This window comes from Protopterus annectens, chromosome 3.part0 (genome assembly GCF_019279795.1).
Source record: "Protopterus annectens isolate FY-2018-M chromosome 3.part0, PAN1.0, whole genome shotgun sequence".
Classification (NCBI taxonomy): Eukaryota; Metazoa; Chordata; order Ceratodontiformes; family Protopteridae; genus Protopterus; species Protopterus annectens.
The window spans coordinates 8918632-8940338 of record NC_056731.1 but is presented as its reverse complement, the minus strand read 5'-3'; the positions used below and the strand labels follow the sequence as shown (position 1 = coordinate 8940338).

At 36.5% G+C, this 21707-nt stretch overlaps 1 protein-coding gene across 1 annotated transcript in view; it reads left to right on the top strand.

The window, feature by feature from the left end:
* Positions 1–21707, top strand: part of ACBD5 (acyl-CoA binding domain containing 5) — an 882854-nt gene that overhangs the window by 830432 nt on the left and 30715 nt on the right. The window contains exon 11 of the mRNA XM_044064548.1: positions 10714–10767. Within this exon, the coding sequence (XP_043920483.1) occupies positions 10714–10767 (54 nt within the window). The remainder of the gene's footprint in view (positions 1–10713; positions 10768–21707) is intronic.

Here is a 21707-nt window from a genome sequence, read left to right as displayed (position 1 = left end):
CTAAATCAGTTACACAGGCTAGCACACTTTAGTGGGCAGCCTCAACAGTTAAATTAAACAAACAAACAAACAAACTTTCGATCAAATTCGACTAAAATGTAACTTTAAGTGCAGATATTAAATAATGCAGCAAACAGCTAAAAAACAGTTTAAGCTTGTTTAGGGTAAGCTAGAGAAGGTATTTCAAGTAAAAAACAGCAAAGATACTTAAATCCAGAAAGTAGTCGCTTTTCTGAGTTCTCTGTAGCTAGGACCACACTGCAGGACCACGAGGAGCTTGTCTTGAGTAGGTTTTATTAACCTTCTACAGTCTATTTCTTTCATTGATCTCTATTTCTGTCTATTAAATCAAGCAACTCTTCTCTTAGCTAATTTTCTTCCAAACTGAGGGCACATCCCTTGTTTTCTAATCCCTGCAGGAATTCTATAGAAGGTTCTATAGCATCTTCCTGTGACACATTCTCTTCAATTTCATCCTGTGCCATCCGTTGCTCTGTCATATGGGAACTCACTGGCCTATCACTCCTCAACATTGACTGTATCAAAGTTTCCACAGTTTCCTGTTCCTTCCCTTGCTGTCTGGCTTCAAGTGAACATTTATACTGGTTTCCTGTGGAAGGCTCCAAATTATCTTCATATGGCATTGCAGTTCCATTGCAGTGCATTTAATGCAGTATCGCAAAAGTGACTACAAGCTGCTACAGGGTACTATTTTAGATAGTTTTTGTTAAGTAAGAAGATGACGAAATGTTAAAGAACAAATTATTATTTAAGGAATCTTTATTCATTTTGAAGTGTAATACTATGGTTCCACATGGCCTTAATTGTGAAATTAATGGGAAATATTTGGTTTAATTAGTTTATTGTTTTTAATTGTTTTATTAGGGTTGGGTATTTAAGGGGAATGTTTTGCTACTTTATTCTCTACTTCTTGAAGACTGGTTTAGTCGAGGCGCTAAAGAATAAACACTTTGGATCCTGTTTCCTGCCTGTCTTTTGTGTTTGACTATCTGGTGGTTTTGCATATATGGCGACGGATCCTTCCTTTAACATTCCCCAGATTTGTAGAGAAGACAGTTCTTTACCTGGTGGTTCAGGTGTACAGTCTAATTCTCAATGTACTATGGACAGCTTTCTTGCACAGCCCTCAGTAGGTAATGGTCAGATTTCTCCTTGTGGTACTGTGTTGAACTCTGCTGGCTCTAGTACTTTGTGTAATAATTATATATATCTAGGTGTCATCATAGATAATAATCTAAAATTCGACCTACATGTTAACCAAACTATCAAAACCATCAATAAAAAACTAGGGTCACTTTACAGAATAAAATCCTTCCTAACCCCTCCAGCTAAAATTGCCATAGCTCGCTCTCACCTTCTTTCAACCCTTCTTTATGCATCTCCTCTACTCTCGAATTTAAACAAGACTGTCCTTAACAAACTCTCAATTTGCTACAACCACATTGCCAGGTTTGCCACTGGGCTGCCTTTTAGGACACATCATTGCATCAATCTAAATCAGCTTGGTGGCTTGAACTACCCAGCCTAGTCCAGTATAACCAACTGATTATGGCTTATAAAATCCTCTATTATCCGGACAATACTCCTGCACTTAAAAATATTATCACCCCCTATAACAATCCTAGACCACTTCGATCCTCTAACAAACTACTAATTCAGACTAGCAAAATTAATAACACAGCCGGTGACTCTCTCTTTGCAAACTCTGTAAGTAGATCCTGGAACTGTCTTCCAGCTGATATTACCTTACTTTCCACCTTAGGTCAATTTAAAACTAGACTCAAACAACATTTGTCACTTAACTGGCTATGTCAATGTATCAAGCCTGGCTAACTCTCTCTAGAATGTGTAAAAATCTGTTAACCAGTTTACTGTGTAATTTAATTTAATCCTGACTTGCGCTCAGGATTAACTCTAACCTGTGGAACTTGTTTAACTTGCTTACTTATGTAATCTCTGTAAATAGTCTGTTTGTAATACGTAATGCTGGTATTATGTAATGCTGTATCTGCTTACCCTTGGAGCTTTTCTCCCCGGGCCCCCACTGAAAATGGACATGCATCCAGTCGGACTATCCCGGTCAACAAATGTAAAATAAAAATAAAAAATAAATAATAATGCTTCTAACTTTGGTATTGGGGGAGAAAGTATGCTGGCTTTATGAATCGTTTAATTCAAGATAGAGCCTATAGAATGAATAATCCATTTTCATCTGTGGGCGGTACTAAGGCTAGCTTTCTTCCCATTAATGCACAAACTATGTTAGACAAACTTGAGCATTTATTGCACAAAGAGACTAAATGGTATTTTAATATTCTGGGCTTACAACGCTACATAGACTTGGATATTTCCCCCAGAGGACTTCATGCTTTCAAATCACCCTCCACACCATTTGATGTTAGTGACAGCATGGAGAAGGTTTTTAGAGATCGTTGGTTTAGTGCTGCGCATAAATGTGTGATGGAGTGGGTAATGATTTTGATTGAACGAGATTGTATTAAACAAAAGAAACTTAAAGAAGAAATCAAACAGGCTCATTTGGAGCTTCCTCAAAAGGTGGGGGCTGTGCAAATTGATAACTTGTTGGTGACTATAAATGATAAATTAAAGAAGCTAGAGTCAGATATTGTTGAACAAAAAAATAACAAAATTAACAGAGACATCCGTGATTATAATGGTGGGCAGGCCTTTCTTTGGAACACCAGTTGTAAAGCGTTAGACAGGATCCTCAACAAGTCAGAAGGGAGGTTTCAAAAAGAATGCTACAGCGTCATTTGCCTCTTACGAAGGTTCGTCATTCACCACGGACTCGGAGAATGATTCCAGGTCTTTTCCATCTTTACCATCAGCTCAACAGCCAGAGGCATTTCAGCAACGGTTTCGACAACAACAGGGAGAAGTAGAAAGGAGTTGCAATCGAAAATGAGGATATGCAGTGCCTTTGCCGGCAGGTGAAGGACATTTTAAACAGAACTATAAACATAGTAAATAGTAATGCTGTTGCTGCACCTGAGCCATCATTGGTTGTGAATTTATCTGGAAGTTGTTTGACTAATGAACAGGTAGGGGTATTAAATTTGGGTTTAAAATTTGTGCCCACTGTTCTACCATCTTGGCATGTCATACAACAAGAACTTTTCAGACTATCACGAAAATTGCAATTAAAATGCCATTTTGACCAGAATGTGAATGATATTAATAACAGTTTGTCTGATGATGAATATTTTTCTTGTAATTCTGATAGCTTGTCTTTTATTGAAACTGGGAGTGATGCTGGTTTTAATGCATATTGTTTGCTTAATACATCTAATATTAAATATAGAAGTGATTTTATACCAGCTTTTAGCAACAAAAGTGTCAAAAACGTTATGGCCATGGTACGTTTTGCACTGGAACAAATTTACTGTGATTTCAGTCAGTATAAGTCTCGGGTATGTTATAATTTAACCAAATGGGAATGATTAGCACTAAAAGAATTGGCTCAAAGTAAACATCTGATTGTGAAGTCATCAGATAAAGGTAATGAAATTGTTATTTTACACTATAGGCAATATCTTGAAATGTATTACACACATTTACATGTTATGGATGTCTATAAAGTTGTTGATATTCAGACTTATTATGGGACACTTCAAAGATATTCGGTACTGATAGATAAGGGTCAACGTTTAGGATATTTGACTAAGGAAGATGTGAATAAAAAGTTGAACATAGATAAGTGTACTATGGCAACTTTTTATTGCCTGCCGAAGTTACACAAGAGTAGGGTTAACCCACCAGGCAGGCCTATAGTGGCTGCTACAAATTATTTCCTACATAATATTGGTATTGTTCTACATGATTTTCTTTTACCATATGTACAGCAGTTGGATTCTTACATCAAGGATACTTTTGATTTTCTCAATAAAATCTCTTTAATTAATTGGAATTCTAGTATGTACTGGGTGACCCTTGATGTTAGAAGCCTATACACAAATATTAAACATAGGGATGGCATCACTGCTTTACAATTTATGTTAGAAGAATGTCCATTGTCAAATTATAATATTGAATGGAGAGAATTCAGTTTGAATAATAACTACTTCTCTTTCAATCAGATTTTCCATCAGTTACAGGGCACAGCTATGGGGGCACCTTTTGCCCCTACCTATGCTAACATATTTATGGCCTTTTTTGAAAAGAAGTATATTTATCAACATGTATTCTACAAGAAGTATGTTAAAAAATATTATAGATACATTGACAATCTCATTTTTTATGCCAAGATGGCATTGAGAAGGTTGAGAGCTTTATTAATGATCTACAATGTAATGAATTTAATTTGTCCTTTGATGGCTTACAGTTTGGACAGACAGTTGATTTTTTAGATGTACATTTCGTAGGTACTAACACTGGTCAAATTCTTACCTCAATGTTTAGGAAATTTCATGATGGGGGCAGTTTCTACATGGCTCTAGTTTTCATCCCAGTCATTTAATTAATTCCCTACCATATGGGGAATTAGTACGTTTATGTAGAATTTGTAATAATACAGCTGATTTATTAAAAGCTATTACTTCTACCTCACAGATGTTTTTGAATAGGGTTTAATCATTACCTACCATTTTTGATGCTTTAGATAAAATCAGTGAAAATTATGTATCTAATGTTGATAAATGTAAAGATATAAGATGTATTCATTATCAAAAGAATATTTAGTCACCTAATAATTTTTATATAGTTATGCTGTACAATATTTTGAGTGAACAGATACAAGAACAAATCAGATACTATTGGAAATTTTTATTAAGGGATGGGAAGCCTAATAAGTTATTGAATGGGTGTCCTGTTTTCTCCTGTAAGAAAGGTGTTAGTATAGTGGATAAACTCATTAAATCTTATTTTGTTGCCCCTATAGAAGGCTTAGTAAATAACCCGTTACTTAAGGGTACTTTTCCTTGTGGGAAATGTAACATTTGTGATTTGCTTGTACAAACATTTTATACACTGGGGAATAAGAATTTTACAGCATTAGGAAATTTTTCTTGTACTACTACAGGTATTATTTATGATTTACGTTGTCCATGTAATTTAATATACATTAGGGAGACAAAACTAATGTTTAAACATCAATTACAGGAACATGTCAGAGACATAAAGAAATGTAAAGTGGAAAGTTCCATTGCAGTGCATTTTATGCAGTATCATAATAGTGATTGTAAGTTGTTACAAGCTACTATTTTAGATAAAGTTTTTGTCAGATTAGGAGATGATGAAATGTTAAAGAATAAATTACTATTTAAGGAATCTCTATTCATTTTGAAGTATAATACTATGGTTCCACATGGCCTTAATTGTGAAATTAATTGGAAATAATTGGTTTAATTAGTTGTTTTAATTGTTTTATTAGGGTTGGGTATTTAAGGGGAATGTTTTGCTACTTTATTCTATACTTCTTGAAGACTGGTTAAGTCGAGTTGCTAAAGAATAAACACTTTGGATCCTGTTTCCTGCCTGTGTGTGGTATTTCTACTTATCTTCATATGGCACCAGACAAATTGCTTCCTGTTCCACTGGTTTCCCCTTAATTTGGATATCCATTGCTCTCTCCTGTTGTGGTGCGTTCTGAATTAGATTTTCTTCACTGAATCCTTCACTTCACTGGTACTCCATCACCTCAGTTTCTATTTCTTTAACATCTGCATTACTAATCTCCTTTTCTACTTTTCCTCTTTGTCTTATTTTTTGTATTGCAAAGTTTTCCATGTCTGGATTCCTTTGCCTGTATTTCTCTTCAAATATCTTTGGTGCTACTCTTTTTATTGGTTAGTTTTGCTTTCTCCTTTGCATAAATATTACACCATATTAAATCTCCTTTTCTTTCCCATGTCCATATTTCTTCTTCAGATGTTTGTTTTCATACTTTACTGCTGTTTTTTGTTGACACACCGCTAACAGATGGCTATCTGACATGCTAACGCATGCTATCCTTACAAAATCAAGTTACAATTTTATGTTGCACAGCAAACCATAACAGTTGAAGCCTGACATATTCCTGTCTCTTCAGAAGGCATAAAATAAAAGTAAAGCCCTGCCTGTACTCAGTTGCATCAGCAAGGAACACACCCCACCTGTAAGATTAATAGGCTAGCTTGAAATTCTTGTCAGTACTTGTGGCAGGACTGATGGCAAATACTGACAAGAGGACAGAAAGCTCACTTTACAGCCATGATCTCAAAACTCTTGACTACATCACATGGTAAATATGACATAAATAATACTTGAACTCCCACTACGTAGTCGACATTGCCCTGAGTACAAGAGGTCACTTTCTGCTCCATCACTGGCCTTTGGTGTTTCTTCATAGCCGGGTTGACTCTCTGTGGATGACAAAATACACAGACATCTTTATAATATCCTGAACTAGTACACTGCACACCTGCATTATGTTTATGTTGATATCACCCAGATGCAGAGTACAGTTTCATGGTCACTTCTGAGAGATTTGTATGCGAGGCAAAACAAGCTACAAGAGTACCTACATGGGCACATTGCACTCAAACAGATGTTTTCAAGCTTTGTTTGTGACATAACCGTACAAAATCCATCAATACTACTTGAGGGACCCCATATATGTCACCTCCTAAGACCTTATAATTTTATATCAATTTCTTGTATCTTATTTACAGAACAGGATGGCAGAAAGACCATATGATGATAACACGTCAGTGCACTTATGCATGGCTAAGAGCTCAGATGCTGCAACTGAGTTGGATTTTAATCCCTCCAAGCCTCTAGAAAGGAGGAGGTGTGGCTGTTTATAGTGACTGACACAGATAACTGTTAATCCTTTGCTTACTGTATCATTTGGGCCTAATAAGAGTACTTTAGTTACTAATGAGAATAACAGACCTTTAATGTCAGATATGATGAACATTCTTTAGAATGATTTATATAAGCTTAAAAGGATGTAGCTGCAGAGACTTCATTTAGAAGCCTGTCTATCATTTCAGATTTTACCTAGAGGTTTCCACATTCTTAAAATGACCACTTATGGGGAACAATACTTGGATTTGCTTAGTAAGTGGCAGCAGATAAATCTGAACACTAGCCTTAGTTATATGAAGCTGCTTATTGACTTTTTTTCTCCTACTGAGAATGAATTAATCATATTCATACATCAACAAGATAATTTGTACAGCCTGTTTGTTGCCAATGAAGTGGAGCTGATACTTTGTGAGATTTTGGATAATATTTCCTCCTATGAGAAAAGACTGATTATACAGAAAAGGAAGAAGACTGAGAGGGATATGCATGATTTTAGGAAAAATTGTATTTTCTCATGGCCCAAATCAGCAGCTGACAGCACACAAGTGCTTAATATTAATCTGTCGACCGAGGTTCGCACTTCTGATATATGTGCTGATACTAACATTAACGATCAGTGCAATGGTGAAGGGATTGTTTCACCTTCTGCAGATTGCTTTCCTGTCTTCACTACACCACCAGAGACTGCTGCTGCTTGAGCTGCACACACTAGCTCTGAACCCTAATTCCCCTCCAGTACTGTTTTATCATGGGGGGGTACCAAGCAGTGGTAGATTGGACAACAGTAAGCATATCTTCGGTGGATCATCAATACTGGCAAATCAGGTGGGCACAATGTCATTTTTTAAATGTTCGGGGTTTTGGTGTGCGTGTTTTGTGTTGGGAGTGCTGCAACAGTAGATGATTATTAAAGAAAGAGACTTGCAGACTGTGGAGAATATGTTTCTTTGTTTCAAAACCTGATACTTGGGTACTAGGCATGCCAAAAGTAGATTTTTTAAGACATAGCTTCTTGCCACTTACAGTAGATGGATATTTATATTTAATGGACAATGTTAGCAGTATGAGTGTGGTCCTGTAGGGATCTGGAGGATGCCTAGTCTACCACTGCCAATGTCTTGTAAAGTGACCTGGAAATGGATATTGCTGAAAAAATACAGCAAGTGAGCTTTGAAATATAGTTTAATTAAACAAAGTGCACTTGCAATTTACAGGCCATAATTTAATTTATTTCAGGTAGTCCAGATCCTGGTAGATTTTATACCATTAGACTTAATTAGGGAGAGCTGTCATTCTGGGGAAATAAGCAGCCCTAGTTTCAGTGGTTGTTTGCAGGTAGGAAGTTGCAGGATGTGGATGCAATGTGTTTTATTATTTTTAATGCATTTGTCATTTCAAAGTATGGTTTTCTTTGTTGCAAACGAAGGCAGAATTGAATGACAGTGATAGGATAGAAACATTATACATGATGTATAATGTTTGCAGCTACAGCTGTTTCAATTGTGTCTGTGATGCATAACTATTTTTGGGCCTGTGTCACACTTTTATTTTTCGCTTTGGCCAGATTTCTTGCTCTAAGGTTGAGAGGTATGGTTCCATGCTAAATTAGAAGGTTGTATTTACCTTGGAAGACTTTTTTTAGCATAATTATGAGAAACAGAGCTTTTTTAATATATCTGCTTATTTCCAATATAAACTGCCATGTAACCTTGCAAATAACTTTCTTATTAAGCTAATTTAATTATTTTGGAATTGACAGGTATGCTTCATTGGTTCGGACATAAGCATAGAGTGCTAATGTGACTTTGATTTCTTGCAGCAGTCTGTGGTTTACTTATCACAATAACTTTTCTGTGTTTCTGGGTGTGTGATCAATTTAACAGTTTTAAAGAGGTTTTCCAAAAATAAATAAATACATAATAAATAAAAAAAATAATCCTCTCTGCACTTTGAGCTATTGACAAAGTCTGGGAATTTGTTTTTTTCAAAAGCGAAGGTCAGCATTACAGCCCAGTAAACTGTCAGTCTGTGAATAACGTTGGCACAAATTAAAATGTCTGAATGTCAAATAGCTTTAGATTGGATGGAAGTTATATGTTTACTCCAGTATGTAGTATGATCTTAAGAGAGTTTATGGATTTCTTATTGATTTACTTTTTGCTGAGCAGTTGTTTGTTGATTTATTGATGGTCCTTTTGGTAGTGGGAAATTGCATGGATGAATCCATCTTTTTTTCAGATATTATGACTTCCAGACAATTTCATTCAGTGAGTCTGTGCCATGTGATTACTGAGGTTGCCTATTTTACAAATAGGGGCTCCTTTTGTGTGTGTAAGAGGGAGAGATTTAATATGTATACTGAATATATTTTTGCAAATGGAATTCTTAGTTAAATAGGCCCCTCTTCTTGGGCAAGTAGACTTGAGTAACCAATAGTAGATCTTAAACATCCAGCTGGGAAAGGTTAGTATGTGGATTTTCCATCCCGTTTGATCTAGGCCATGCTACTTACTCAAGCAGTACATTTATGGATATCCATCCAGTTGTCGTGTTGCTGAACTACTTTGTTTGATAATGAGAGGAGCTTTTTACAGAAGTTGATGGATTTTGTGTCAAGAACCTGTCCATACAAAGTGGCTTGTTTATGTTGCAGTGAAGACTGTGATCTTTGTAGTGAGCGTTTTAAATATAACCAGTATTTCTGAGGTGGAAAAAGTCCATTAAGGCAGGATATTTCTTAGCCTGGAAAGCAAGCCAGTGATGAAATTTATAGGGGCCAGTGAGAGACAGAGGAAAACAAGAAGCTTTTTAGTCTGTTTGGATAACTAAGTGAACGCAGTCCTTTGACCTTTTTTTGTCAGAAATGGTTGTAGTCTTTCTTTTGGCATAGTATTTTGCTGAGGCACATGCCAAAAGGAGCGTTGCACTCAATAATTGCTCTTGTAAAGGAAGAATACAGGGATGTTATGACCTCCTTGTCCCTGGATGATACCCTTACTAATGAGGTGGGCCATGTAAAAAGCTTTCCATACAACGGAGACAACATGGTGGTCAAAAGTCAGATTTCTATCAACCTGGGTGCCCAAGTACCTCATGACTGATTGTGTGCTTACAACATTGTTATTAATGTGATAATTTGTGGAGACATCACTCTCCTCAAAGGCGATGATGATGCATTTTTTGGCATATAGCTTGAGGCCATGTTTCTGGCACCATTCATTTGTTTGGGTGAGACCCTCTTGTAGCTTATTCAGAATTGTTTTATTAAGTCAGTAATGTGAGTTATTTACTTTATTGCAAATTTGTTGGCTTATTTTGTGGATTATAGTATTGTAGGACTGCTAATGTTGACATTTTATGTAGTTGGACTGCTGGAGTGGTTTTCCCAGTGAGAAATGCTAGTGCTGTAGTGAATATCTGTTTATTTGTTAAATATATATATATATATATATATATATATGTATGTATATATATTAACTAAGATGTTAGAGTTAACTGTTAGATTAGAGAATTAGAATCAGAATGAGAATTAGAATTTTAAGGCAAATATTAGGCATTTATTACATTTATTAATTGTTCGAATGCACCTACAGTACAGCCAGGAGGTCGACTTTGGTCTCCTGTAGCAGCGAAAGAGTTAACTATATGATATATTTTATATGCGGCCCCGAGACAATTTCTGTTCACTCAATGCGGCCCCAGCAAGCCAAAAGGTTGGACACCCCTGCTCTAGATGATTGTCACTGGTGAAGTGACACCCGGACCCCATATGCAAAAATGGGAAAAAGGGGTTGTGGGTGGATGGATGAAGTGTTTAGCATTCTGTCTGATTTCTTTACATTAAACTGCATGCATGTGTACTTAAGAAATGCTTTCTGATTTTAGACAAGATCCTTGCATTTCCAGTCTGACTTCCAACCTGGCCACTTTGTTAAAAAGGTAAGCATCTTGTTGTACTTTTCTTTGTACATTTGAAAAGTTACTGATATTTAATTTTTCATGATCACTGTAAAAATTGCCTAAAGCACCTTTACTTTAAATATCATTATTATTGAATGAAAGATGTTGAGAAACAGCATTACAGCATTTCACAAATGAAATTTGCATCTTTGAATGTATTAGAAAATGTTAAAAGGGAATGTAGTTTCTCTTTGCATGTACACTTTTCTAAGAATATCCTCTTGATAAAGGTTTTTTCTGACTTTTCCATTGTAACTTACTACTCGAGAATATTTATATCTCTGTATTGTTATTTCATTTTATATAATTACTATTGATTTCAGATTTACTGTTATTGGTTGTATTGTTTTTGTATTTACTTGGGCTGAACCTGAAGGTGGTCCATGAGATCAGTGTTCTATACCAGCTAACACACTAACATGGTGTCAAGAATTTTAGGAGGTCCTTTCCTCTTCCTTTTTGACTTTTTGCATCTTTGAAATTGTTTGCTCTTTGCAAAGTGAAATAAGCTCAATAAAAGTAAAAAAAAAAAAAAAACATCTAGTGATAAAATTGATGTCTGGACAAACTCCTCTGTTTGCTAGAACACGAGAAGTCCTCAGGACTCAGACTGAAGTTTTGACAGTATTATTTTAATTAAGCTAAGAATCTAAATAATTACTCTGCAGAACTCTTCTGTGCAGCACTGTGGTTAAACTAACGTTTCTGTAGATGTTTCTTATTAAGTTAACCATTTCAGTTTTGAATATGACTACCCGAGGTTCCTGATAATTTGTTTTGAAACTGAAACTTGATTTTATGTATAACATTAGTGTAGGCAGCTGTTAAAACATACTTGGCACATTTTATGCTCTGATCATTAAGAAGGGGATTGATTTTGAGTTTAAAAGTTTGGAAGGGGTATGTTTCCTGAACTTAACAATACAGATCAAGAAGTTATAACTTTAGGGGCTGCCTTTAGTTGTTATCTGAATATTGTGAGTGAACTTCTATCTCAGTGTCTCAAGAATGACATGTTTTACAAATTAATTGTTGCAGTTCTCACAGGGCCATTATTGTCAGTAGTCTCTCCTGATTTAAAAAATGTAGAAACCTTGTATGAGACAGTTATTTTTGGAGTTATATGTGGTACCTAGTGGCTTTAAAGGTTTAGAGAGATTTTATAATGTTTCCCAAGATTTGAAACAGTAGTTGAAATATTTTTCTTCTAATCTAAAGTACCATAATCTGGCTGCAGAAATGGTAAAACATGTTTAGGCCTTGCTTCTCCTTCTGATGAAGGATTGTATAAAGTATTGTGATTTCTTAAAGTTGCACTGTTTTAGCTCTGTAACTGCCAAGGTTTTATGTTCTTGGTTAATTATCAGAATTATGTTCTTTCAGAGTGCATTTTTTAGGTGAGGAATCTAGTGAAAAACCTGGTGATATAAAAACATTTAATTTTCTGAATGTTGCCATTAATTTTCCTCCACACCTTTGTAAGTCTGTCATGCTGCTTACCTTTCCTTCAATCCAAATAACTCTTAGATCTCCATGATGTTCTTCCGCTGGCAGCTCCCTGCCCTTCATCAATAACGGTGCTTTCTCCCATTTTATTGGTACGTATGGAGGGGACAGGATTTCATGATGTCATGACTGTTGATTGAGCATTACAACTGCCATATTGGATGGAATATATTTTGTGGAAAGGACAGAAATTTGAACAAAACTCCCCTTCCCTTCTAAGAAAAATAGTTGAGAAAGGGCACAGTACTGAAGAATCCATCTCCTTCCAGGGTCACCTGTTAATATTTCCCAATATGTAGGGCCAGTGGAGACCAGTTGTGATCTATCCAGCCTCAGCAAGACTGTCAAGCTAGCAACTCTTCAGACACTTCTTCTGTTGCTGTTTCCAGAGGCTTGAATGGTCACTTTGAAGTTGATCTGTGTGTATTGCTATGTTCCTGTCTTCAGGCCATTTTGAGTTTTTTGACATTTCCAGTTAGGGACAACACCCAGAATATTGTCCAGTGCTTTGCTCCATCAGTTGTGGTGCTTAGGCTGAAAGAAATTCACATTTCTTCTTACATGGATGGTCATTAGTTAATGGACCATTTGAGAGGTGTGTTTCTCCTTCTAATCTCTGGAATTTGCAGTGATTGTGAAAGCAGTGGGGTTTATTACTTTTGTAGCAAAAAGTGTTTCTAGCTGCCTGCTTCACATGTTTCAAGAGAAGGTGCTTTTACAGATAAAAAGGTAGAAACTGGTACCCTTGCTTTATTGTGACGCTTGTCTGTTGACCAAGAAATTTGCTATCAGGTGATGGGAATGGATTGGTGGATAATCTGTACACAGCAGAATTAAGCAAGCTCTTCCTGTATCTTCGGTTCTTATGATGGCTATTGCATATGGGTTGGGGGAACACTGTGGGAAATATTTGGACTGTTGCTTAATCCTAGAAGTACTGGTACTTCTCGCTGATTAAATTGCATAACAGTTTGGATGCTGTCAGATCCTTAAACATTTTCTTGTTCCAAGTGTTCTTTAGTTTGTAACTGACAGCACAGTTGTGGCATGCTTCATAAATGACAGGAAACGTATTGTTTTACCAGCTTTCCAGGTTGGCCATGTAACTGTGAGAGTTAACTTTGTCGCTGAAACTTCATTTACTGGCAAATCATTTATCACGGCAAGGCAATGTGGTGGCTGATAGGTTTAGCCACTTTCTGCATCCCACTTTTGAATGGGAACTCAGTGTGGTGGTGTATCAAGTCTGTTGCATTTGTGAGATCTTATACATTTGAATATTTTCTCCTCAAGCCGGACCCATTACTCAGTGTCCAAAGCTTTCAACAAGACACTAAAATGCTGTGTCAAGGTGGTTAAAAGGAATGCTTTCATATCTTTTTTATATCTCATTTAATTCAGACTGCCACTTATTATCTGCGTCAAACTTGGTTCTGACTTCTTCTAGAAAGGGTGTTTTATGTTTGAGCCTTCTTTTTGGGTTGACCTTCTGATTCAGCAGGATAGTTCCCTTGTTTCTGTTTACTGATAACCTTGAGTCTTTTATTTTGGTACCTTATTGTGCTGTCTTCTTAAGTACACAAGATTTAACAAGAGGCTAGTAAATCATACTTTTAAAACTGGAACATATTTCTTTTCCATGTAAGGGTTATGATTTAGTTTTTTTTTCAGGTTGATTGACTGATTACCCATCACAATTGCTTTGTTCTGGACTTTTTTAATTAATCTCTAAAAGGCACATTTATCCACTGTTATCTGCTTTTTGTATCTTATTTGGAAGACTCCTTTGGCTTCTTTTTCAACAGTTAAAATATTTTACAGAGGGCTTTTTAACCTTACCCCTCCAGAAAAGTCATCCTTAGCATGATAAACTTTGTTTTAGAAAGAATGGTGAAGCTTTCTTTTAAAAAGCATGCAGAAACATGTTTCTTACCATTTTTTCCTAGTAGTTTCACTGTCATTGTGTAGAATGTTCTGATTCCGAAATGAGTAGTTTTTACACTAGCTGTTCTAGAGTAACTGTATTTACTAACTTAAATAAAAGTTTGTTTTACATTGGACAAACAAAAAGAATGTTTAAGACACGATTGTTAGAACATCTAAGAGATATTAGAGTGAATAGAATGGAGAGCCCTTTGGCTCTTCATTTTAATAAATGTCATGGTGGAAATCCAGTGGGTTTGAAAGCCACTATTTTGGAACAAATTAAAATGGAATGTTTTGATAAAGAAGCATATAAGTTTATGCTTCTAAGAAAGGAAACCGTGTTTATTTTAAAATATAATACATTGATGTCTATAGGCTTGAACACAGAATGTTGTTGGAAAAGTATTATTTGAATTGCTGTGTGTTACTTTAAAGTTGTATTTATTTATATAATTGTTTAATTGTTTATTTAATTGGAGCTGGGACTATATAAATTGTTTTTAAATTCTGTGTGTTACTCCTTGAAGGCTAATTGTGGCCGAGGCACTAGAGGAATAAATTATTTTTTCAGTAGCTGCTGTGTTTTTCGTTTTGTGGTGAAGCAGTTCAGCGTTTTTCTTCGTTTGTGTTACCATTATCTGATTGTTGATGGCCAGTGACCCAGCGGTTAATATTCCACGGATGTTTAGAGAGAATAATGGGGGTTCCTCTCAGTGTACATTGGATGGCTTTTTGAGCTCAAATGTGGAGTGAGATAGAGACCGGTTCGATAGAAATACCAACAATGAAGATAGCTCTGCTACACCAATTTGGGAATGTATTTTAGCAGAGACTCACAGTAAGCGGCTTACTAATCCTTTTGCCAATATTGGTAAACGTTCCTTGGACTATCCGGTTGAGGTAAAAACCTTGATTTTCAAGTTAAGTAATTTAATGAATAAAGAAATGGCTATCTACTACAACCATACAAATCTACAGAGATATTTAGATCTAGATATTGTGCCGCGGGGATTAAGAGCTATTAAATCCCCTTCTCAACCTTTTGATTTGACATCTTCGGAGGATAAAGTGTTTAAACAAAGGTGGGAAAAGGCTTGCCCACCTTTGCTCTAGAGAATGGATCAACATTCTCATAGAGAGAGACATAATTAAACTTGCTGAGATTAAAAAAGACATTGCCAGTGTATGTACCAACTTAATGACTGTGTTGGAAAGAGTCCGCTTTGAATCTTGCTTGTGTGACATTCAAGAAAAGCTTAATGTGAATGAAAAGAAATTGCTTGAGCAGAAAATGCATAAAATTCATAGAGATCTTCATGATTTTGAAAAAGGAACTGCCTTCTTTAGACCATCCAACCAAAGGTCGCGTTCTAAAGTCCGCTTCCAGGAAAGGGCGGGCATTTCTAGAGAGAGATATGTTAGTGATAACAGTATGGAAGTGTCTTCTAGAGAGAATGGTAGACGTGATAGTATAATTGAAGACTCTAATAACTATCCACCTCTACCATCACCAGTGAATGAGCGATATCTTTATGATAATTTTCATCACCAGGGAGAAAATAGCCGACAACAGAAAAGAGGTTATCCGGAATGTGAACTACAGAGAGGGGGCCAACAACGGCAATGACGGGACAACAAAAGGACTAAATGGTATTAACAGACAGTTTAATTGTAACAATGTAGTGAATATATCTGGTTCTTCTATTAATGACTGTTTTGTTAATGCTTTAAGTCATGGATTGAAGTTTGTACCCACTGTTATACCACAGCTATATGAATGTAAGTTAGAAGTGTATAGACTAGTGAGGAAATTACATTTATGGTATTATTTTGAACATCATGCTTGTAGTGCTGTGAACGATGTGGGTCATGACAATATCTGCAGTACTGAGGAATATATGACTGATGGAGATTCATTTGATTCTTTTATTTCTTGTAATAGTGATTTAAATGCATATTGTCCTATAGACACTTCTGCTGTGACTGTCAAGAGTAATTTTATGCCACCTTTCACGCATGAAGGAATTAAAAAGTTTCATTCTATAATTGAATTTGAACTTGAATTGCTATTTAAAAGTTTTAGTTTGAAAGATATTAAGTATAATTTGTCTAAACAAGAATGGTTGGCTTTATCTGATTTTTCTAAACAAAAAGAATTTGTGATTAAATCTTCGGATAAAGGTAATAAAATAGTAATAATGCATTATACACAATATTTAAGAATGTGTCTTGAACTATTAAAGGACAAGACAGTATACCAACTTGTGAATATGAGTGTTATTGAACAAGCCAAGAAAAATTATGTATTACTAATCCAGAGGGGCTTAAGACTGGGCTATTGGTCTGAGAATGATGTAGAGAAAAAATTAATGGGTGAAGAAACAGGTCCAGCTTATTTTTATTGTTTGCCTAAAATCCATAAAGATAGTGTTAACCCACCGGGTCGGCCCATAGTCTCTGCTAGTAAATATTTCCTACATAATTTGGGTGTTGTTTTGCATGGTGTGTTATTAAAAGAAGCTAAGCAACTTCCTTCTTACATCAAGGATTCTTTTGATTTTTTGAATAAGATAAAAAATGTTGTATGGAAGAATAACATGTATTGGATAACACTTGCTGTAAGAAGTCTCTATACCAACATTAAACATCCCTTTGGATTAGAAGCATTATTATGTCAGATGGGTAATAACTCACTTGCTCATTATGTTTTGGATTTAGTACAATTTTGTTTAGAGAATAACTTTTTTTTACTTTGAAAATCAAGTTTATCACCAAATCCAGGGCGCTGCCATGGGTGCTCCGTTTGCACCCATGTATGCCAATATTTTTGTGGGTTTGGTAGAAAAAAAATGTATTTATAGTAAATCTTTTTTTAAACAACATGTGAAATTTTATTTTAGATATATAGATGATTTAATTTTTTTATGTGAGGGTGGCAGTCATTTAGTATTAGATTTTGTAGAAGAAATTCAACTTAATAGATTTCAGATAGCCTTTGATGGTTTACAGTTTGAACATCAGGTTTCCTTTGTGGATATTAATTTATGTGGAACAGTAGGAAAACATATTAGTACAAGTATACATAGAAAATCTGAAGCAGTAAATGAGTTTTTAATGGGCACTAGTTGCCATCCAAAGCATACTATTGAATCATTTCCTTTTGGAGAATTGTTGAGAATTTCCAGACTTTGTAATGAAGAACAGGTGTTTATGAATGAATTAGAACAAACAAAGATAATGTTTAAGAATAGAAAATTTGATGCCAAAATAATTGATAATGATGTTGAAAAAGTATTAAATATTAGATATGATATAAATAAGAAAGCAAATATTGCTAGAAGTAAAACTAATAATGGTGCTAATGTGGATAATTTATTTGTAGTTTCTACATACAATGTGTTAAGTGATAGTATCAAACAATATATTCTTCACTTTTGGGAATTCCTTAAGAGTTTTATTGAACTTGATGGTTTAACAAATAGAAAATTATTCTTTTCATATAAGAGGGGGAGAAATATTAAAGACATGATAGTACATACTAAATTTCAGAGACCTGAGATTAAATTAAGTCAGCAAATTTCTATTAAAGGAACCAAGCCTTGTGGTAGATGTAGTGGGTGTTCTTATATAGTTAATTCTTTTTTATATATTAACAATATTCGTTTTAGAACTAGTGGAGCCTATGACTGTAGGACGGAGGGGGTTGTTTATGCTATTAAATGTAATTGTAGTAAGTTTTACATTGGACAAACAAAAAGAATGTTTAAGACACGATTGTTAGAACATCTAAGAGATATTAGAGTGAATAGAATGGAGAGCCCTTTGGCTCTTCATTTTAATAAATGTCATGGTGGAAATCCAGTGGGTTTGAAAGCCACTATTTTGGAACAAATTAAAATGGAATGTTTTGATAAAGAAGCATATAAGTTTATGCTTCTAAGAAAGGAAACCATGTTTATTTTAAAATATAATACATTGATGCCTATAGGCTTGAACACAGAATGTTGTTGGAAAAGTATTATTTGAATTGCTGTGTGTTACTTTAAAGTTGTATTTATTTATATAATTGTTTAATTGTTTGTTTAATTGTAGCTGGGACTGTATAAACTGTTTTTAAATTCTGTATGTTACTCCTTGAAGGCTAATTGTGGCCGAGGCGCTAGAGGAATAAATTCTTTTTTCAGTGGCTGCTGTGTTTTTCGTTTTGTGGTGAAGCAATTCAGCGTTTTTCTTCGTTTGTTTTAACTTAAATAAACGTTTGCTTTTGTATCGTATATGTTGGGCAGTTGTCCATTTACTTTATGATTATGTTCATCCATTCTTTTATTTTGATGACTCAGTTGCAGGAAGAAGCTGTTTGTAGTAGTAGGCATATTTTTTGTGGGTCTCTGTTTAATCATTGAAGGTTACATTTATCGAACCTCCGATGATCAAACACTAGACATCAAACATTCAGTTCAGCAGTGTATGAGATGGGGAAAGTAACCGGTTGGCCAACATTTCCCCGTCACACACACCGCACTATTTTAAACCCACTCTGACCCCCACCCCTCCAACTATATATACCAACTTCAAGATCACACTGCAGTGGGGAAAAAGGGTAAGTAGATGGCCAGCATCAGGAAATCTGCCCTTTATCCCACTGTAGTGCGATCGCGGAGTTGATATATATATAGTTAGGGGGGAGGTGTGGTGGTGCAGCCCCCCACCTGGGTGGGTTTGAAATAGTGCAGTGTGCAGCTCCCCCACCTGGTTGGATTTGAAATAGTGTGGTATGTGTGACATGGAAATGTTGGCCATCTGGTTACTTTCCCTGTCTCATACATTCGCTGAACTGAACGTTTGATGAAAGAACATTCACTGGTTTGTGTTCTGTCATCGAAGGTTCGATGAACGTAACTTTCAAAGATTAAACATAGACCCATTTTTTCTAGTTAATAGTATTCGTACAACACTATGTGGATGGGGAAACTTAAACAGCTTGATAAAGCTCATTTGCAAACTTCAGGCAAACATTTCATAGCTCTTGGCAGTTTACAGTTGCATTACAGTGAGATTTGGAACACAGTTAATGTTGTCCTAGCTAGCTGGTATTGGCTTGAAATGTACAGCTGCATTATGAGCAAAACATCACTGTCATTTAGAGAATTTTCTTTCATGTTCTTTCTCAGTAAGCAGTACCCTCAGAAACTCTATTAACATATCACTGGGCTGTTCTCAGATGTTGTTTTGCATACAGTTTGATGTTTTTTTTTTTTTTTTCTCGTTTTCCACAGCTGACCAGTGGACCACGGTATCTCTGCTCAATTCCACATCAGCCTGTCCCTCCTTGCCCCAGACATGCTTGATAAGGGATGGGGCCTGCGAGGAGATCAAGGTGTCCCTGGTCCTCATCATGCTGCTTACCAGGAGTGTTTTTTTGTGTATGCCCCAACTTCCAATCTCCCACAGCATGCCTTACACTTCACATGTGCAAAGGAGACATGCTGACATATCGTCCTACCTCAGCAGTGACTCAGGCAGTGTCTCCCCACCTAATCCCCTTAGGACAGTGTCCCTGTGCAGGTCTCCAGCCTTCACCAGATATGGAAGCCCCCCCCCCCCCGGGAAGGAATGCCCATCCTTCCTTGCCAGCAACTCAGACACCTAAGATGCTAATCAGACTCAAGTAGCTTGAACAAAAATCAGGGCTTTATCCCCCTGTGTCATGGTGCTGGCTGTTACCATTCAGGTTTTTGAAAGCATTAGTAAGACCTCACTCTCAAATATGGCCTTATCACTCTTTTTAACTTTCTACAAAGAAGACAGCTGTTACTGCTTAATCTGTAGCAGAAAACATAACTACTGCAAGAAAAGCTACAACTTCTTTATAAATGATATGCTTTATAAAAAGCTGTAGCAAATCATACTTTTTTTTATAAAGGATATATTATTCTTTTCAGTTTTGATTTTATCCTGCACAGGTAATAAAAACTTAGCCAAACTTAGACTCCCAAGTGAAGGGTTGAGACAGCATACTTATTTTTGTAATGTAAGCATGATTATACTTGTACTAGTCTTATTGACTGTCACACATGAATCTACAAAACAAGCACTGGCAAAACATACGCATAAATACACAAAAACATATTCGGAGGCACTAGGTACCAATCTGAAAAAGAAACAGGGCCCTCCAAAGCAGACAAGCAAGCCACCTGCACCCCCAAACACAAGCCAGAAAACACATTATTCACCTCAGCAGTGTGCTTCACAACAGCCCTTAAGGCAAAACACCATACCTAACACGGTAGTAATAGGAGACTCTATAGTAAGGCACATGAATGTTCCACTCACCAGGCTGAACAAGGAGAAGGTTACTGTCATCTGCCAGTCGGGTGCTCGGATCCACCACATAACACAAGCACTTAGGTCACTCCAGAACAAGTACAAGTATGACGCTGTCATTGTACATGTTGGTGTGAATGATCTAAGACGTACCTCCTTGGACTACATGAAAAGAGACATTGAGGAGCTCTCTGATCATGTAGCCCAAGCTGGTATGACCCTGACCTTGAGTAGCATACTACTTTCACCTAGAATGATACCACAATACAAAGACAAAATGATCAATTTCAACAATTGGCTAAGCTTCTGGTGTCATTCTAAGGGGATCCAGCGTCTGTCTACCTGGGATGACATGATAGACAAGCCTCGCTGTTTTGCCAGAGATGGGTTGCACCTGTCACACCTAGGTTTTCGAATACTGGCCAAGGCTCTTGCCGTCCCCATAGTGCCTTTTTTAGGCAAAGCTCAAAGGACAAACCAACCACCGTAACCAGCACAGGTAACCAAAAACTAAGGGTAATGCTACTCAACGCCAGAAGTCTCAACCTCAAAATGCACACACACTCGAGGCTCTCCTCAGCATGGAGAAAGTCAATGTTTGTGCAGTGACGGAAACCTAGTTCAAGGCTCAAGAGAGCACCCCAGCACTGCCAGGTTACAATTCATATCATACCTTCCGGCCTCAGTTACCGGATCGCAGTACAAAGGGCGGAGGTGTATCCATATTCATCAAGGATACCTATATCTCCAGGTTAGTAGCGCAGCATGATGCCCCAGAGATCATTCATGCACAACTATCAGCAGGCAAAACCACATTTCAAGTCGTAGCCAGTTATAGATCGCCCACCATGTCCCAAGATGTTCACTCTGCATTCCTTGAGACATTGGAAAATATAAAGGTCCTACCCAACACCATAATCTTGGGTGATTTCAACTACCCTGGTATAGACTGGGCGAACTACCAATGTTCCAACTCCTATGCTCAGCGTTTCATAGAATTTATAAATTCAAATGCCCTTGAACAAACTAGTATGTTCCCCCACTAGAGGGGACAACATATTGGATTTAATCATCACAAATATGGGCGCCCACTGTACCACACCCGTTATCACTCCCTCCTTGGTCAGATCCGACCACAAACTGATAACCCTGGACATCCTCAC